The sequence below is a fragment of the Myotis lucifugus genome, unplaced genomic scaffold (genome assembly GCF_000147115.1).
Source record: "Myotis lucifugus unplaced genomic scaffold, Myoluc2.0 scaffold_11, whole genome shotgun sequence".
NCBI classification, from domain to species: Eukaryota; Metazoa; Chordata; class Mammalia; order Chiroptera; family Vespertilionidae; genus Myotis; species Myotis lucifugus.
Window position 1 is genome coordinate 5,718,138 of NW_005871059.1, and position 21,218 is coordinate 5,739,355.

Genomic DNA, 21,218 nt, shown 5'->3' on the forward strand with positions numbered 1-21,218 from the left:
AGAAAATATAAATCTTCATTCAGAAAGTTCTAATTTTTTAAATTAAATGTCTCTTATAATCTTCATCATGATTTACTTACCTTTACCTCTTTGAAAAAAGGTTCATCACCATCTACACAATACATTCTTGTGAATCTAGAAGCAGCCAAAATTATGCATTGTATTGTCAAAGAAACTAAACAATGGCTCCTGGCCTCAAAGGAGTTTATCATTTGGTAAACGAAAACCCCTTTAAATAGGAGGGAGATATATTTGGACAGCATTACAAATGTAGCTCGAAATTGCAACTTGGTGTTAAACCAGAATGCTCTGGACATGTCTGCTGAAATGAGGTAACCACGCCCACCAACTGTCCACTGGAATGAGGGACAGAGGAGCAGTTAGTGTAAAATTCATCTTCACAAGAAGTGGAGAATCAAGCATCTGAAGGGAAGGCTACTTCTAGGCATGGTGTAGTGTTAACCACTTGGCTTTGTCCCCTGCTCAGCTCCCTATGGACTCATATCTCTCCCAGGGAAGAAATAGAGCTGTGAACAAAGAATGAAGTAAAAGCTGTTTTCCCCCAAATCCTCTTAGATATGAGAGTAAAAGCCAATACCACACTGAGAGACCTCATGGAATGTAGCCCAGAAAGGCAGAGAAGCGCCAAGTGTGGCATAACTTTGGTATCTCAAAGGCTCCATGCATCATAGGCCATAACCATTGGTGCAGGGAGCAGTGTCCTCAGAAACTCAGACATTCATTGTGTTGCTGCATCTCCAGGATGTGTCAGTACAACCCAGCAGGGGTGGGACAGAAAACAAAAAGAGGAGTGAAAGAAGTAGATATCACATGTAGCTGACTTATTTATGAGCAAGCACACGTGAGAATCTCAGAAATACTTGCATGAGCTCAGCTGCATTGTTAGCAGGAGAGGTTAACTACATTACCATCATTGACCAGCTTTTAAATAATAATGGTGAAATGAGTTCTTTATACTCCAATTACTCACTGCAGCATTTTGTATAATTGAATTTCACAATTAAGCAGTCTGTCTACCCGAAAAGCTCACGTATTTGCTACATCTGTTCAAGATCTCCAGAACCCAGGCAGATAGCCTCTTCAGGGATATTAAAGAGAATGAATACTGCAAAACAGACTATTGTTCTTTTGAAAATGGTAAACATGAGATTTTAAAAAAAAACAAGCACCTTTATAAAAGCAGTCATTTTATAAAAACAATTTAAAAGGCTGACTATCTGCGGGCCATCCGTCCTGGTATATATATATATATATGAACCTTATTTTTCATAACACTTCAACCATGCTGCTCACGTCCTGTCCAGTCATTAAGGAAATAATGTTCCTTCTTTCATGCTCCTTAAATGGCTTCACACACTGCATCATGTTGAAGCTGCCAAAATAACACTTCATGGCAGTGTAACAATTTTACCCAAATTCAATAATTTTCTTAATCTTGGTTTATATTTTGACCTTGACTCCATACTTCCACATGCCTAAAGAGTACTTTTTGTTACTTTATTCATTTAGTTGGGTTTCTGTCCTACCATCTTCTAAAAAAAAAGTCGTTGAAGTGCCCTGTGCCTCTAGTTCCAGGTGATGGTGAGATTAGTCTCACTACTTCTTTCATCATTACCATAAGTGCAGGAATGGAGACGAAAGGTCCAGTGAGGATGTCCACACCACTACCACCAATTTCCTAGATAAGAGGGTCGGTGGTTGAGTATTTCAGCTGGGGAGATATGATTGTACTCTAGCCAGGAGAGGAGAAAAGGAGATCTGGAACATAACTGTGACAGAGTAGAAAATCAGTAAGGCTTTCATTTATGTAAACTCAGTAGGCTCCTTGGAAAATTTTACCATTAGAAGATGGAAAATTTAACAAGATATCTGTTGGGTTAAAACTCTATGAAAACTACAGTGATATGGAAGTGATTCACACACAAGTACATATGGTCTAGAAAGAAGAGCAGAGATCTTGGAACACATCACCCGCAATTCCAGAAATCGCACACTGAAAGCATTGCTGTGCGCTATCCCATAAGTGTAAGAAATGATATTATCAAGTTCCAAAGTTCAGCTACACATTTTCATTTTCACTTAGCCAACCCTTTAAATTTTAAATCGTAATATATATTTCTATAAATACTGCTAACCCCCATCCACTGGTACCTGTTAAGATTTCTGTGCTTATAAAGTATGAAGACACGTGTGTGTGTGTGTGTGTGTGTGTGTTGGGGGTGAGATGAAAGGGGTAGGAAGCAAATGGGAAGAATAATTCTCTGGGGTAAAACAGTCTGGCAACAACTTTCCATCCTTTTCTGAAATAGCCTTATCATCTTGTCATCTACTGAGCTACTCTTTTCTATCGGGAAAATGACAACAGTCCCACTCTCAGTGAGAAGACGAAGGAGGTGGAGGAGGAGGGGGGGGGGGCGAGAAGGGAGACAGAGAAAGAGAGAAGAGATTGAGAGATTTACCTTCCAATGAGTGAGAACTCGCCCACCACGCCCAGGCGCCGCATGGCGCTCAGGAGGCCCCGGACCGTCATGCCTTCGCAGAAGCAGACCACCACTCTCGCCTTGGGGAGCCGTTCTCGGAGCTTGCGCAGGAGTCGGTCGAAGCTCTTCTCCCCAGCATTGCTGTAGATTTTGTCTGAATGGGCGATGCAGAGACCTTCCTGGGCAGCCAGCTCTTTGAAAGCGTCCATTCCACTCTCCCCATAATTCCCTGTCCAAAAACAATCAGCAGATGTTCAAGACAACTTGGCAACAGCCGCACTCACACCTGGAATAAGGATTCCCTGGTCACTGGGAATGGAGAGGACAGACTGACCAAATAACTTGTCAATGTAACTGGGACTGAAGGAAGATTTGGATGGATCAAACCATCAACTCTGAAAATAATGAGAAACTATCTAACTAGGGCATCCACAGTGAAACAAGTTTTGATAAATGAAGGCCTGCTGCCCTATTTTATAATCATGATTAATAGTGGCTGTCCCAAATTTTAGCACTGTGGGAGAGATCAGCGCATTGTGGTAGGAGGTCAAATAGCACAATGAGAAGGCCTGTTCCTTTGAGGGCTTGCTTCCCAGGCAGACTGGTTAAGAGGTAGACACTTATGGTGACAGCAAGCCCTGCCACATTTCCATGAAGAGGGAGTAAGCAAAGCAAACGGAATACCTGGCCAGGCCAGACTAAGCAGACAAGAAACACATACAGGGTTCAGTCAAAATCCAACACCCTCTGATGAAGTGATGGGGCTATGGGAGATTTGGCCTTCTGTTTTGATTTTTATGTTAATGCCATTGCTATAATAAAATATACTTTAAAAAACTAAGAACTCATAGAAATCAATTAAATAAAATAAGTATCACATTGTGTCAATTCCCCATCTCTCAGTCTCACTGATAACTGTAGGCCCCGCCTTAGTGTCCTCTATAGCTCTACTCCTTTCCCTGAGTTGATACCCAGGTAGATGATTCAATACAATGTCCCCAGTTTCTCAACTCCCTCCATCCAATATTTCCTATAACCCAACTATTATCACAAATGTCACTAATATCTCTGAATGTGGCTGTCAAACATCCCAGTCTTTGTTTATCCCTTCTTATCTTTCAAGCTCATATATTCTAATACCCATTCTCTAGCATTCATTCTACCTCACAGAAACCTCAAATCAATTTACCGCAATATGCTTCTTTCCATCCTGCCTCTCATTTGCCTCATAGCCTAGTTTAGATTTTATAGCCCATCTTCCTTAGCACTCCCTTGAAAATTTTTCCACTCTCTTGTGTTTCCCTGACAAAACCTTAATACTAGTTAAACCCCGCCATTCTCCTAGTCCATGTTTACACCTAAACATGGCTGAAAAAACTCATAACCTTGATGACTGGTTTTATTTAAAAATTATAAGCATAGCCTGGCCGGTGTGGCTCAGTGGTTGAGTGACAACCTATGAATTGGGAGGTCACGGTTCAATTCCGGTCAGGGCACAAGCCTAGGTTTCAGGCTCAGTCCCTAGTAGAGGGTGTGTTGAAGGAAGCTAAGCAATTATTTTCCCTCATCAGTCATGTTTCTATCTCTCTCTCTCCCTCTCCTTCCTCTCTGAAATCAATAAATATATATATTTTTAAAAAGAAGCAACTAGAGATGTTATTATTATTTTTTTAAATTATGAGCATACATACCAAAAGGGGCACTCAATAGTGCAAGGATATAGTATGACATCTCCAATGTAAATAAATTTTCCTAGTATCTAACATGATTATTTTATCCTTGCTTTTCTCTCATCTAATCTCTAAACAACTGACCTTACCTCTGACCCTCATCTCAGCTGGGACCTTCATTTCATATTTCAGTAAGAACACAGAAACATCAAATTAGAATTAATTCAGCTACACACCACAACATCTATGAAACTTTATTCATTGGCACTCATATTTGCTAGCATCCCACCTACTGCAAATTTGAAGTGCTTCTGCCTCAGGATAGAGCTGACTTCTGCTCATGAATGAAGTCCCATCACTATTAAAGGACTTTCTTCTGATATTTTCCCCTCTCTTTTGTAAAATAAATTTCCCTTTCTAATGGTGTCAATCAAAAAAAAATACTCTTGCCGAACTGGTGTTGCCTAGTGGTTGAGCATTGACCCATGAACCAAGAGATCCCCAGTTTGATTCCTGGTCAGGGCACATGCCAGAGTTTCAGGCTCGATCCCCAAGGTGGGGTGTGTAGGGCAGCAGATCGATGTCTCTCTGTCATCAATATTTCTTCTAACTATACCTCTCCATCCCTCTTTCTCTAAAATTAATAAAAACATATTTTAAAAAATACTCTTGGACTCTTTGTTCCACTTGACTCATCACCTCATTCACTACTGTTCACAGCAATAATTGTTGCCTAGATCTATGTATTTGCTTCATCATCTCTCAGTCTCTCCTTGACCTTCATTTCCATCACTTCAGAATATTTTTTGTCAAACTCTTCTCCTGTCAAGGTCACCAATATTTTCCCTGTTGCCTTATTTTATGATCTGTTGTCTGATTTAATCTTCATGAACTACTCAGCTGCATTCAACAGTTGGCTGCACCCTCCTTGAAATACTTTCTCCTCTTGGTTTCTGTGACACAGCCTCTCAAGGTTTCCTCACCACTTACTGACTACTCCTGAATGTGTTTGCTAGATATTCTTATTCTTTCAATCTCTAAATAATGTCATACCAGGAACAGCCCTGGGAAACTTTCTCTTCTATAGTCTCATGAAGTACCCTCATTCAGTCACATTCCTTCAAATATCATTTGAATACCATGGTTGAATCTTAAATATAGATCCTCAGACTAGACTGCCATTTGGAGCAAAATATTTGTACATTCAATTGTCTACCTGACATTTGTATCCACTTAAAGACATTTCAAACTTATTTGAAATAGAATTTTTCCCTCTCAACCTTGCAAACCTGCTCCTTCTAGACATCTCCTATTAGTAAATAGTGCATTACCCAGCAGTTAGTTCAATAATAAAATTTAGGAACTGTTTGGACTTCTTCTTCTCTTCTGTTGCAGATTAATTCCTATAGACTCTCTCTCTAAAATGTTCCTAAGTCAGTCTCTTCTTTGTTTTAATCTTTGCCACCTTAAACCAAGTGTCTTAGGTTAGGTTCCCTAAAAACAGAGCTGAGGTAAAAATTCTTGTTCAAATTATTTATTGAAGGGGAGAGAAGCAAGAGAATGACAGGAGGGAAATGCCAAGCAAAAATGTCATCTCAGCAAGAGGCATCAAGCTTCAGCTTGATTCCACAAGAAAGTGCTAGAGCACAAATGAATAATACTCAGTGTTGGCAAAACACAAATGCATTCAATTTTGGAGAAAGCAGGTCAAACTTTTGGTGGACAACTTAGAAGCAGTTTTCAAATTTTGTCAAGGTAAATATCATATAAATACAGCAATTGTTAAGTCAAAATAATTTCAAAAGAATATCATCTCTCCCTTCCCCCCACCAAAAATAAAGGACTTAGGACTTAAATCTCAGTTTCTATAAAAATTTCATGGGCATTGTAATGAAACCTAATTAAGATTCTCCTATATTTTTTAAAATAAAGTGTTCTTATATCTCTTTTTTATAACAGAAATTATCAGTTAAATGTATTTGCCTTTTAATTCAAGCATCTTCATGTACCCTAATCCAGTCCAGTAAAGCCCAAAAGGATTCATTACCACATCACAAAATCCTCAGCTCCCTGGACTGTGGAAACACATCAAAGTTCAAGCAAGAGGCATTGACAGATTTTAAGGGAGAAACTGCAGGTGGCAAGTGTATGCCTCATGTGTCTGCAGAGAAAGGCATGGGAAGGAAGTCAGATGTCTATTTCTCACCATAAGTGCAGATTCAGAAATCTACAAGGTGCATAGACATCACAGCAAAAGGCACTGTCAGTCTGTCATAAACTGGTGTTATTAGGGGAATAACTTTACTGCTCAGGTGTCAAACTTGGGTTTCAGTCACAGAAAACTATTTTGTTCCTTTGTCAAAATACATGCAGGATAGATGAGCAACAATATATTATGCATTCAAACAAGAAAATTCTTGTTTTTAAATCTAGTGAAGACCTTGGACATAAGCAGACAAGAAACAGATACAGGGCTTACTCAAAATCCAATAACAGAACCCCTCAGGTTACAGACAAGGAAATAGAGCCACAGAGGGGGAAAAGGCTCATGAGTGGGTATGAAGCTTCTTTGTGTTAGAACTAGAACGCTTCTACATAACTTGACTCCTGGGTTGCTCTTTGTTTCTCTTAATAGCCAAAGCAATCAAGCATGTATATTTTCATAATCCAGAAGACTGTCTGCATAGGTCAATAGGTTTTATGAAATATTAGTCCCAATTTCTTTATTAATATGTTTTTATTCTGATAGCAATTCTTTATTACACAAATTGATAGAGAGCTGAGTAACATGCACTGGACCATATTTAAACTAGCTATTTCTCTCACTATTCCTAAAAGACCCCAAACTGATATCTAAATTTCCATGAGAGTAGCTCTAATATAGGAAGAGCAACTATACTTTTGCGAATCTTTATACTTTAAAAATTGCATTCATAAACATTACCTTATTTGATTGTTACAACACCATATTGTACTCATTATATTGATAACAGTGCTAGATGTAAATACCATACAATATAGGAAGAAAACTGCCTCCAGGGAGTTTAAAATCGTGTTACTTTCATTTAGTATCAGCAGAACTAATGATATGACAAGGACTAGTTTAAGTGTCTAAGAATCAGAAAAAGCTGCCTAAAAAAGTGCCACTTGTTGGTGAGGATGTGGAGAAAAGGGAATCCTTGTGTAATGTTGGTAGAAATGCAAGTTGGTATAGCCATTATGGAAAATAGTATAAGATTCTTCAAAAACTTAAAAATATATCCAGTAATCCCACTACTTGGTATATATCCAAAGGATATAAAATCAGTATCTCAAAGAGTTATCTGCACTCTCATATTTACTGTAGTATTTTTCACAATAGCTAATATATGAAAACAACCTAAGTGTCCATCAATGGATAAATGGATAAAGAAACTATGATACTAATATGAACATGTAGACACACACAGTGGAGTATTAGCCATTAAAAAAATCCCACCATTTGCAACATGAATGAACCCACAGGACCTTATACTAAGTGAAACAAGCCAGACAGAGAAAGACAAATACTGCATGATCTTATTTATATGTGGAATCTAAAAAAGTCAAACTTATAGAGCCAGAGAGCAGAACAGTGACTACCAGGGGTTAAGGAGTGGAAAAAAATGGAGAAATGTTGGTCAATGGTACAAACTTTGTCATAAGAGGAGTAAGCTCTGGGGATCCAATGTACAGTATAATGAATGTATACTTAATGATATAATTATATGTAATAATATACCATTACTAATATATATAATGTACTTAAAATTTGCTAGGATAGCAGATCTTAAATGTCCTTACCACAAAAAAAGCCAGCAATGAGAGGTGATGGATGTGGGAATTAGCTTGATTGTGGTAATCATTTCACAATATATATATATGCATATCCAACAATGACATTATAACCCTTAAATATATAAAATGTTTCAAATATACCTCAGTAAATCTGGGAGAACAAAAGAAAAAAGTCTTTATTCCGGGTCTTCAATTATGAACAGATTTTCCACAGATAGAAAGAATGGTAGGTACATGTATTCTTTGTCTGTCTACTAGGTCATGAGCAAATCATGCCAGGCTCAAAATAAAACACTCAGCACAGAGCACACCCTCTTGTCCTCCTGTCCCACTTCCATTCTGCCACTCAGGCTTCCTCTTGCCTTTCCTGGTGTTAAGACATTTATTTAGCTACTTCTCTGTGCAGCCTTGGAAGATACACAAAGAACTGGCTTTTAATAGAACTCTTAAAAAATAAAAGAGCCATGGAATTGTAAACACCCAGACCTGATAGAGAGCTGCATATTAACATTCAATTAGCAAATAGTTTATTGAGTTCTCAACTTGAAAAAACATCCCTGGGTTCTGCACTTCAAGAATTGCCAAGAAACATTGGACACTGGCTCTGCCTTCAGTTTGATGAATATTTACTATGTGTCTAGCTCTGTACTAAAATAGCTAGCTTTCATTTAGCCATCACAACAACTCCATATAAAGTTATCAGTTCTCTTTTACAGGCAAGGACATGAAAGCTTCAAGAAGTTAAGTAACTTTCTCAAGATCATACAGGGGTAGAACTGGGATTTCACATCTGAATTCTATACTGCCCCCTACATGGACTTACAACTGTGAAGGCAGGACACAAGATTACGAAACACAGCAACAATAAAAAGCCACATAAGCTACATGTGAAATGGAAAACAGCATAATACTAAGAGAGCAGGGAGGGTCAAAGAATACCTTTGGGAAAAGTAGGAATGAAACTTGGCCTTAGAGAGTGTACACAAGGGTCTGGTATTCAGGGTGAATGGGACTGAATGAGAATCCACAAAGGTATTTTTAGAGGCAATGAGAAGAGAAGTCCCACTGGAGCAGAAGGTTCATGTTTTATAGCATGACACTCTATATAACGAATTTCAAGTGAAGCATCTGGCATACCACTACCAGACTGCAACATGGAAATATACTATATGTTGCTGTGTCGTAACAGATTTTATAACAGACTTTATCACTGTTATAATGTTGCCTAAACTCTAGAGAGTAAGAAAGGGAAGAGTGGAAAGTCTATAAAATATAAAATTAAAATGTGTTGAAAAATATTAATTTCTACCTCATGTAACAAAGAGATTTACAGAGAGCAAATCAAGATATTCTATAAATTAAGCTTCTAAACAGACCTTGTGGGAAGATTTATAAGAGAGAACATGGGGGTTGCAAAGAATCCCCATTGTTTGTAATAATAAGAGTGTTTAGATATAATAGAAATGGACATTATTGCCCATACATAGACTGCCTTAATTTCTGCCTTATTTCACGCTTGCATTTCTTCCTTGGTATTCTATAGTAGCCTCGGGCTTCCCAATGAGCTGAAATCATTAGAGCCATGGCCCAGTCTTTACCTGAGGTCCTGGAGACTGACTACTCTACCTCCTGGGACGTCTTGGACAAATAAGATAATATCCAATTTTTAAAAGAATCATGATGAGTAAATTTTCTCTCATAGTGCATTTTAGAAACTACTGGAAATATTCAACAACAAACAATATAAGAAATTTCTTCTTTTTTACCCTAATTCCTTGTGATGAAATATAAATATATTTCCTCTTTATTTCAGTAAAGACTGAGCTGGTTTGAGTTCTTTTTGAGGGTGGGTGAGGGGTCGTGGGGAATCTTTCCGGAAACCACAATTTAGCTTTCTCTTCAAGAGAAACAAATTTATACTTCAACATTTTGGGGCAATCTTTTAATTTGTTCGTTACTCCCACTTAAAGCGTAGAAAATGTGATGGCTCCGCTGAGTCCATGCACACACCTGCAGTCAGCATTATGGGTCTGTCTGGTCGGGTCAGAGGTGAATGAGTCACCCCTGGCCTTAGAGGCATGCAAGAGAATTCCTATGCAAGGTCAGTGAAGGAACTGCCTCACACAGGGCAATCACAGAGAATAAAAGGGAATCATTTTACCAGCAATTTCCCATCCTACCTACAATCATCCCAGTTTGAACAGTTTTAACATCTAAGAGGAAGAAGAAAAATTACCAAGAAGTGATTGACATCTTTGTGCAATATAATGGAAGCCAAGTAACCTTTGTCTCATCACATTTTCAGGGATGCTGTACAGCTGAGTGAATGAGGGGATGACCCTCAGGGCAATCAACCTGGTTTGTGTTCTGGATCCTGGATAAGAAGATAGATAGCCTTTAAGTGTTTTATTTAAGCTTTGATTTCTTCTTGTGTAAAATGTAGATTATAATATGCATCTCAAAGACTTATGATTATTAAATCATATGTGTTAATGATTGTAGTAAAGTTCCCAGAACAGAGAAATAATCAGGGAATGGGGCCTATTTTTACTCTCCATGTACCTCTAAAGTTGTAGAATATAAAAATGGACATAAGACTTTAGCAGGACCTAAGAGCTTTATTTTTTTAAATATGCTTTATCTTTAAAAAGTTTTAGGTTCATGGCAATATTGAGCTGAACGTACAGAGATTTCCTATGTATACCCTACCCCCAGATGCATAGTCTCCCCCATTATCAACAACCTCTACCGGAGTGGTACATTTGTTATAGCAATGGATAAACTTACGATGACACACCATTATTACCCAGAGTTCATAGTTTATATTAGGGCTTACTCTTCATGTTACATATTCTATGGGTTTGAATAAATCTATAATGACATTCATCCATCATTATATTATCATACAGTATACCTCATTACCCTAAAAATCTTCTGTGTTTTTCCTATTCATCCTTCTCTCGCTGCTAACCCATGGCAACCACTTATCTTAGGTCAGGTAGGATGCCCTAAGAGCTTTAGAGTCCATTTCCTCTATGTTCCTATTTATAAAATTCAAACTTGTGATTATTTCTTTAACTGCAGTGCTTCGCTCTCCACTCATGTTTCACCTTATTCCCAGGTTGTCTCTAGATTTTTTTCCACAGTTGCACAAAGCAATTGCTTTCCTATTTTATTTGTGGACTGTTGGTGTTTACACAATGCATTCAAGAGTCTATGTTTGCCTATGTTGAGTCTCTGTCACTGAGTCTTCCTTAAGTGTCAGCCATAAATGACTCATATCAACTTTAGAGCTTTATACATTAACCAAGTTTCTGGTTTCTCTAATTCAAATATCTTTATGATATGGAGAAAAAAGTTAAGAGAAGGCTAAATGTAAGTGGTATAAAAATGAAAAAGGAGATCATCATTCTTTCAGAAAGCAGCATTTTTTCATTTCTATTTTCACATGGAGGAAACAGGTTCATAGAGGCTGCCCTAAGCACACCTGTCCACTATCTCTGCCTATGTGACACTAAATATTAATCAAAAATGGGAAGGTAGCCCTGGCCAGTCTAGCTTAGCGGACAGAGTGTCAGCCTGCAGACTGAAGGGTCCTGAGTTCAATTATAGTCAAGGGCATATAACTAGGTTGCAAGCTCGATCCCTGGCCATGGTCCAGGCGAGTGCAGGAGGCAACCAATCGATATGTCTCTCTCACATCAATGTTTCTCTCTCTGTGTCTCTCCCCTTCCCTTCCACTCTCTCTAAAAATCAATGGGAAAATGTCCTTGGTGAAGATTAACAAAAAAATAAAAAATGAGAAGGTAGTATCTACCAAAAAGTTCAAAAAATGTACTCCAAAACACACACACACACACACACACACAATCTGTATATATTTTTTAATGATAATACCCAATGTTGGCAAGAGTGTATTGAAATGAACACTCTCATATACTACTAATGGTAGTATAAAATGTTCTCATCTTTTAAGTGGAAAAATGTTAATACTAATGCTTTATTTTACATTCATATTTTTTCTTAGAAATTTAGTTTCAAAAAATAATTTCATTGTCCATCAAGTTCCAGTTACAAGGATCTTCATCGCAGCACATTATTATTAGAAAATATAACAGAAACAAACAAACAAAAAAAACAACAGTGTTCTACAATAGGAGATTGGGTAAATAGTTGTTATGTATTTATATAAAGAATACATGCAAACACTTTCATGAATTATGCTAAATTGTATTCAATACCATAGAAAATATTTATAACACATTGTTAAATACAAAATGGTTAAAAATAGTATGTAAAATATGAAGCTAATTTTAATGTATATTTACATATATAGAAAGTTTAAAGAACATGCATGAAAATATTAACAGGGGTTTCTTTAGATAGTAAAATTATATATAATTATGTTTTTACATTTTTAACTTTGTTTTCTAATTTACCTACAATAATAATATACTACTTTGTTAATAAAAATGTTTGAAATAAAAATACAGGGGGTAAAATTTTTATCTGAATATTATGTCAAATATTCTGGAAGAAAAGAACCTCTCATAATGACTATGTAACATTTTTTCTTCCTAAAGAAAATAAGAAATAGTAATGTTATAGTGACTGTCCTTAAGGAAATTTGAACATAAGCCATGTGATATTTATGTACTTGGATTGAGAGAGCATGTGTAATATATACAGATTTACTGTTTAAAATCTTAAAATCTGACTAAGTCCCCCTACTTTATTAAAGAAGCATTTAGTCTCTTTTTTTATTTATGAGATTTTGTCTGGGAGGCAAATTTTATCATTAACTGAGCTTCTGCCCTACAAAAAAGATATAAAAGTCTCAAAACAAGCTCTCTGCTGTGAATTTCCTACAAGGCTGGGCTGCAGGCCTGACCATCCCTTCTCCATGACAAGGAAGCACTTAAAGTTGAGGTCAAGATGTTTGGCCCATTCAAGTCTCTCCCCTTTGAGCAAAAGGCTCAAAGCAGTGTGAATAATGCCTAAACATCATTCCGCCATTTTTCTAATAGGGAATAAAGGGGAATTTAATCCGATTTGGTATCCTGAACATTGTCTCATTGAAGTTCAGAAAACATCACAGTATAAGGTGGTCCAGGAAGGGTAAGCAACATAAATGTTGCTAGATTCTAAAACAGTATTAAATTGTGAAATTTTATGGAGATCTTATGTTTGAATTATCTTCTTTTAACTTTACTACAACCTTGTTGCATCATTTTGTCATAATTATGTGCATTTACAAAGGAAACTGAGGATCTTGCCCAAAAATTGTCAGAGCTGGAATTTGAACTCAGATGTGTCTGACCCTAAAACCTATGCCCCTTAATTACTTACCTCTCACATATATACATTGTTTCAGATTCTAGTAGTTTCCTATGCATCATCCATTTCCCATGTTCCCTTACTAAAAAATACCCAATTTTGAGTGGGCTTACTGTGTACAGCCAAAACCCCTACCTTTCCAGACACCCTGGCAGCTAGAGATGCAGAAGTGACCCAAATCCAGATGATAAGAGTTAAATAGAAGTTTCCAGGTGAGGTTTCTGGGGAAATTTTATAAATGTCAGATGACAGAAATGCTTTTTAGACATTTTGCCCCCTTTTTCTTTATACCAGTACATATACCTGAGCCTGGAGGTTCAACAGCCATGTTGTTATACAATGAGGGTCAAATATGAAGATGAAGACACATGAAGGCTGAAGGAGCAGAAGACAGGACAGCCCAGATACCTAGTAGGATCACCATTCTGCGTTCTGGAACTGCACTGTCTTCCCCTGGATGTCTTACTGCATGAGAAAGATGAATTCCTACCTGCTAAGCCACCATTATTAGAATGGTTTTCCACTATTTTCAGATGAACACATCTTTTATCCTCTCTAAGACGTTTTACCATGAAAATTCCCTGATGATATCCAGAAGTCTTGACTGTCTAACTAGCTATGACCTTGAGCGGTTTATCATTATGTCTTCTTTGCTCATGCTCAATATATAGGGTTTATATATTTAGTCTTTAAGTCTCCGTATAGCATGAGCATTTGGTGATTCCAGAACAATATGAATCAGCACTCTTTCGTAATCTAGAGCTTCATGTCAAAACATATTTTATATTCTCAGTACTCAGAGTAAGCATCTGCTTAGCAATATTCTTTTCAACAGCTTTTTCCTTCCGCAATCTGATTCTTTTACAAGTGTATTATTACCATAGTGGGGGAGAAAGCCTTTGTTGTATAACCATTTAAAATGTATCTTGCCTGCATTTATTATTTTTACCAATACTAACTTTTAGGGACACGGTCACTGAAACAAGGGAACAAGACACTGTCCAGTAGAAACAGGCAACATAAAACAAGGCCACTTAGAGAGCAAGCTCATTAGGTGAACCCGGAGCAATGGAAAGATATACTGTCCAGCATCAATGGACTGACATTCAGCAGGAGCCAGCTGTTCCCTTTTCCCTCCAGAAGCTGCTTTTAGACACCTTTTGCTCAGTGGAATTACCCCAACACTGTTTCTGAGCTTTTGGTCTCCTCCTTTTGAACCCCGCTTTTTACATTTTTATATCATCAGTAAAACAGTCCATTTAACCAAGTCAAACTAGATTTTATCCTGGGTCAAAAAAAATTAGTCTATGGAGAAAACATTTTGTCTTTAATTCAAAGGACATGAGACCCTCTGGCAATAAATGCAGTGAATTAAAAACCCTTGGGTTTGGACCTGTGAAACCCAACTGGGGCTTGGTTCTGCCTCAGTCTGTGACCAGGCTCAAGTTCTTGGACTGCTCTGGGTTCCAGTTTCCTTATGTGTAAAGTGAAGGGGTTGCACTGCATAATAAATGAGGTCTCTTACCATGCAAGGCTAGCCCTGGTTTACTGCATCAGGAAAGGCTCATTCCTTAGCATTTTCCATCACAAAGCCTTAGTGCAGTGGTTCTCAACCTTCTGGCCCTTTAAATACAGTTCCTCATGTTGTGACCCAACCATAAAGTTATTTTTGTTGCTACTTCACAACTGTAATGTTGCTACTGTTATGAATCGTAATGTAAATATCTGATATGCAGGATGGTCTTAGGCGACCCCTGTGAAAGGGTCGTTTGACCGCCAAAGGGGTCACGACCCACAGGTTGAGAATCACTGCCTTAGTGTGACCTGTCTTTCACCTTAATTCAGGTTATGCTGAGTTTGCTAATGGTTTTGCCAATACTCTTGGAGTAACAAAATTTGTTTATAGTAGAGGCAGCATTGCAAAATGATGAGAAGCAGATCTGCTGGAACCAGAGAGCCTGGACTGGCTCAAATTCTGACTACCGTACTAGTTAGTTGTGGGGCTTTGGTAAGTCAGTTAGCCTCATTGTGTTTTGATTCATCTGTAAAATGGAAATGATAACAGCAACCACTTCAATGAGTTGTTGTAAGAATTAAATGATTTCATATATGTAAATATTAGCATATTGTCAGTACTATATGAGAGTTTATTACTATTTATTCAACTAATATTTCTTGAGCTCTGTATGCCTGGAACCAGATGAGGCTCTTCACATCCATGTTCCCTTTTGGTCCTAAAAAATCTACACCTACCCTTTCTCATATGATCAAAAGGAAAGGTTGCATATGTTCCCACACAGTCAATGGGAGATAAGGAAACTCAGCCCTGGTAGGCAAAGTCCAGAGCCCACACTCCTATTGACATGTGGTGGGGGTCCAGGCACGTGGATATGATGCTATTAACAACGCTGGCGAAGGCCTCTCCAGTCCAAGATGCCTACTTTACCAATGCCTAAAATTCTACCACTAGCAAGACATGACTTTTCTCTTTCTACTGCAAATAAAAATGCTCTTGAGGGAGGTAACCCATTAAAGCCCTGACATCCTAATATTTTTTTGTTTAGTAGATCTTTCTGAAAGCAATGGGCAGCTGGAAGGATCACGATGCTGTGGAGTTGAGAATCTGCAAAGCTAAGCAGCACACAGAAGGCAGTTTGTGAATTCCACAATGTTCTGGGCCCTGGGTACTTTCCCATGCTCATCCTCGGATCTTTACAACATCTTCTAATAGTGAATAATTCCTTGCATCTATTGTTTAAAATCTCACAGTATATTTTGACAAGTGGGCCACTGAGAGGGAATTGAGTGAGCATTTAATGAGACTATAAATGTGATGGTACAATTAATGATAATGTTAGGATTAAAATATATGTATATGAAATATAAAGAAAGAGTTCCCACAGAACCTGAGTGGAAATCATCCACTGTAAATTTCCCTCATCTCTATGTGGTATCTGTTTCCTCATCACTATTATTAATACAATTTAATTAGTTATTAAAAAATAATGTATCATGGGCCAGTTTCCCATTTTGGTATTAAGTCATAATTTGTTTTCACCAATAAAAACATTATTTCTGAGAAGCCCAATATTGGGAATCAAACATTTCAGATACGCTTGGGCTATGACATTGCAGGATTAGAGTTCCTCTGCACTTCCCTCCTATTCCAAGAGCTTTAAATTGATGGACCACACAGGCCCTGTTGATTAAGCTCTTCCAATGACAACTTGCCAAGCTCTCTGACTGCCAAATCACAGCCCTCCAATATCTCTCATTACAGAGAAAAGAGAGCAGAAATCTAGAAATTCAAACAAGCAGCTCTCTAGTCTCCAATTTCCCCACTATCACAAGGAAACATCTATATATATAAAAGCCTAAGCGACCATAACAACCGGTCAACCGAACAACCAGTCGACCGGTCGCTATGACATTCACTGACCACCAGGGGGAAGATGCTCAATGCAGGAGCTGCCCCCTGGTGGTCAGTGCACTCCCACAGCCAACCTCCCACAGCCCCTCCCCCCAGCAGGCCATCCTCGATCACTGGCCAGGCCAAGGAACCCCACCCATGCACGAATTCATGTACTGGGCCTCTAGTAGAAAGATAAGTATTGCATCCTATGAATGAATGTGATCTCTTTGTCAGTCAACACCTTCCAGCAGACATGTGCCAGGCAGAGCTAAGCCCTTGGGGGCAAACATATGAGTGGAAGAGAGTCCATGCACTAGATAAACTCAGATTTCTGGAAGAGGCTGACATGCAAAATAATGATCATAAATGGTACCGGCATGAAGGCCAGAGAAGGGAGTGTCTACACCCAGTTGGGAAGGAGAAGAAAGGATTCCCCAACGGAGACAAATCGAACTAGGTTTTAAATAAGCTAGGTTTTTTGTTTTTGTTTTAAATATATATTTTTATTGATTTCAGAAAGGAAGTGAGAGGGAGAGAGAGAGGGAAACATTAATGATGAGAGAGAATCATTGATCGGCTGCCTCCTGCACTCCACACACTGGGGATTGAGCCCATAACCCAGGCATGTGCCCTTGACCAGAACCGAACCCAGGACCCTTCAGTCCGCAGACCGACTCTTTATCCACTGAGCCAAACCAGCTAGGGCAGCTAGGTTTTTTTTTATTCTGAATGATCAGAAAATAAGGACATTCAAACTGTTTCTGCCTACATATATCAGTTCCCTTAAACCGTGCTAATTTAGGAACAACTATAGGCATTTGCCATTAAAAAAAAAAACACAGAGAAGAGTAATAAAAAAATAAAATGTGTGGCAATTTCAAATACACACATACTAGTATACATGTAGAGACATACATGCATGTACCTGTGTGTGATATGTGAAAAAATAAACCTGTCGGTAGTGGAAGTTAATTTAGATGTTATATGTCTATTAAAAATGAAACCATTTTATTTCTTACTCTTTCTCACCTACAGCCTGTCTGTTCCTTAATGTGTGTTGAATTTATCCATCATCATTACCTTAATCCAAGACTTCATTGTCTGCCTCTCCTTGACTTTTGCAACAGTCTTCTGTGTGTTCTCCCCACATCCATCCACTCTTATTCCTCTCCGAGCTATTCTCAGTTCATTCTCTATTATGGTTATCTCGTACATAATGGATCAATTTATTTACTGGCTCAGATCTCTAGTGGTTTTCCCTAACACTCAGGGTAGAATCCAAAAGGCACGTGTTCTCATGTGACCTCCCGCCTCCCTGCTGTGCCAGCCTCACTTCCTGCCATTTCACCAGTTCACCTCTGCAGCCAAATGGACTCCTTTCCATTTTCAAATGTGGAAGGCTCTCTCCCTGCTCAGAGCCTTCACTCGTTTGTTTCCCTCTGCTTTTACCAGACATTTCTATTCATCATTCGGGTTTCACCATCTCAGTTCTGTCTCTTATTCATGGATGTCTTCCCTAACCACTATATATAAAGCGGCCCCCACCTTGGCTCCATCACTATATCCCATTTATTTACCTCATGGCACTTATGGTGAGATGTGGATAAACATGTAATTGTGTATTTATTAGTGTGGTTATTTGCTTAATGTCTGTATACCCCATCAGTGAAGGTAAAGGCCATGTCTGTATATCCTTGGTCCAGTGCAGTGCCTGCTCAATGTTTCAACTTATTCACTCTTATTGTTGATCCATGAGTGATTCCTGATCAATTCAGGCAGCAAATATATGATTAGTCTGCCTGATAATATCTTTGTTTCACTGGAAAGTGATTATATTGAATTTCAAGTACTGGAGGAATTCAAGAGGCATATACCACTGCCCTTTCACAGACAGTGTAAGTGGCAATGTGTATTTTCTGCATTTGATTTTTAAATTTTGATTATATGTAATATTCTCTATATAATAGTTTATTTAATATGATAATTTGGCGGATCTTAAAAACTCTCTTGTCTATGACCCTCATTTATAAATTATGTCCAAAAAAGTAAAGAAGCCTGGCTAAGGTCACAAAAGGAGTTAGTGGCAATACCACATGGAAATCCAGGGCTCCTAATTTTGGGGATAGAACCCTCTCTACCATATAACCACATAAAATAGAATTCTAGGTTACTATTCATAATTCTACACACACCCCAAAACAAAAACAAACAAAAAAGAGAGAGATAAATATAGCAGGAGAAAAACAGTCTTGAAATCTATTTAGAAATTATAACATTCTGGGACAGTGGGAGCAAATTTGTTCTCAACCACTGCTCAATAAAATGATCAATGAAATATGTTCTGTCCTTTCAGTTCCCAAGTCCTAACTGATTAAATAGGCATTTAGAAGAGTAGACAGTGTCTAACTTTTCTAACTCTGGAAACATTATGTAATGTCTTAATGTATTGAGTTATTATGCAGCTAACTTTCTTCCAGGGAGAAACAGTAAACCTGGGGGAACTAGAGCTCACTAAGATCTTCCCATTTATTTGTGTTAGTTTGGCAGGGAAAGTAGAAAGAACACCCATCTGAAGTGCCTCGATAGTAGTAATAATGAGAACCTCATTATATAAGAAGAGTTACTTAGCAAAAAGAGGTTGAAGATAAATGATGCTAGATAAATTTTTGCTCATATATTTATTTATTTATTGTAATTAAAAGAAAGTTCAGAGAGGACCTAGCACAACAAATGCATCACTCTGCACACAAAAAACATCACAGCCTGAGCTTGGGTACAATTCCCTTGCTTCTTAAGATTGAATTTCTCAGAAATTAGTTGCCTACTTTTTAAGGGTTTCTTTGGTGGAGTTAATAATGATTTAATACAGAAAATGAGATTCCCTAAAGCTTACCTTCTGGAAATACCAATAACTTTATTATGATTAAAATCTATTAAAAGATGAGTTCACTGAGAGAAGAAATAGCTTATCATAAGGTTCTCTTTAAGCCTTAGCACAGTACTGGGTTTTAACTTCTATGAAAACTTAAAGAATAATATTAAAGCTTAAAAACATAAAACCAAACTAATCAATTTTCAACTACTCAACATTAACTTTCTCTTGATTTTTTGACATCACTTACCTATTATTCTTAAAAAATTTTATTATTGCCATAGCTAGTTTGGCTCAGTGGCTAGAGCATCAGCCTGGTGACTGAAGGGTCCCAGGTTCAATTCCAGTCAAGCGCACATGCCGGGGTTGCAGGCTTGATCCCTAGTAGTGGGGCATGCAGGAGGCAGCCGATCAATGATTCTCTCTCATCATTGATGTTTCTATCTCTCTCTCCCTCTCCCTTACTCTCTGAAATCAATAAAAATATATTTTAAAAATTTTTTATTATTTACTTTCGTTATTACTACATTTAACACATAAATGTTATAACTCATGAGCACAAGGACTGATATGAAGCCTCATAAAGTTATTTTTCTTAGAAATGAAGGAAGGAAGGAAGGAAGGAAGGAAGGAAGGAAGGAAGGAAGGAAGGAAGGAAGGGATAAGAGTAGGATGAGGAAAGAAGGAAAAAATAAACTCTAGACCAGCGGTTCTCAACCTGTGGGTCATGACCCCTTTGGGGGTCAAACGACCCTTTCACAGGGGTCGCCTAAGACCATCGGAAAACACATATATAATTACATATTGTTTTTGTGATTAATCACTATGCTTTAATTATGTTCAATTTGTAACAATGAAAATACATCCTGCATATCAGATATTTACATTACAATTTATAACAGTAGCAAAATTACAGTTATGAAGTAGCAACGAAAATAATTTTATGGTTTGGGGTCACCACAACATGAGGAACTGTATTAAAGGGTCGAGGCATTAGGAAGGTTGAGAACCACTGCTCTAGACCCTCAGGAAACAACAGTGTGAACAAAATTAATACTTTTTAAAACCAATTCTCAAAATTTTGAGCCACAGCAGTGGGATTTTAAACTATGTTGTGGTAGTTCCCCATGACTTCTACTAATACTAATCATCCTAGTTATTCACTGAAGCAGCATCAGGGTTGAGTACTGATGACTGACATTTCTCTTCCTATAATTACTAAAGTCCCATTATAGAGGACTCTGCAATATGAAGACCCTTACACTGACAACACAGGACAGTCCTGGGCTAAGTAGAGTTTAAGACTTTTAACAACATACAGCTGTCATCAAGCATGACCTTCTGTCTCAAACAGGCATGGAGCCTAGCTTAACTAAGAACTGGTTTGAAGTTCAGTTCAAGGTGAAGCAGAGGTCACATGCTTGTCACCTCAACCAAGTTACTCTGTGCAGCCTCTCAGTGAACTACAGAAATGCCTCTAGGGAAGGTTCTGGCTTTGTCCTGCCCACGATCTGTTCTCAGTAGGCTTCACATGGAACAGATGCTGAGTGACATTTCATAGAATAATCGAAGCTGATTTCCCTGCCACAAACCCACACATACACACAAGG

General features: G+C 38.0%; 1 protein-coding gene across 3 annotated transcripts in view; it reads right to left on the reverse strand.

Annotated features, from left to right (window-relative positions):
- GRM1 (glutamate metabotropic receptor 1) overlaps window positions 1–21,218 on the reverse strand; it is a 297,798-nt gene that overhangs the window by 196,572 nt on the left and 80,008 nt on the right. For all 3 annotated transcript variants that reach the window (XM_023750083.1, XM_023750084.1, XM_023750085.1), the window contains one exon: window positions 2,481–2,730. In XM_023750083.1, coding sequence (XP_023605851.1) covers window positions 2,481–2,730 — 250 coding nt within the window. The remainder of the gene's footprint in view (window positions 1–2,480; window positions 2,731–21,218) is intronic.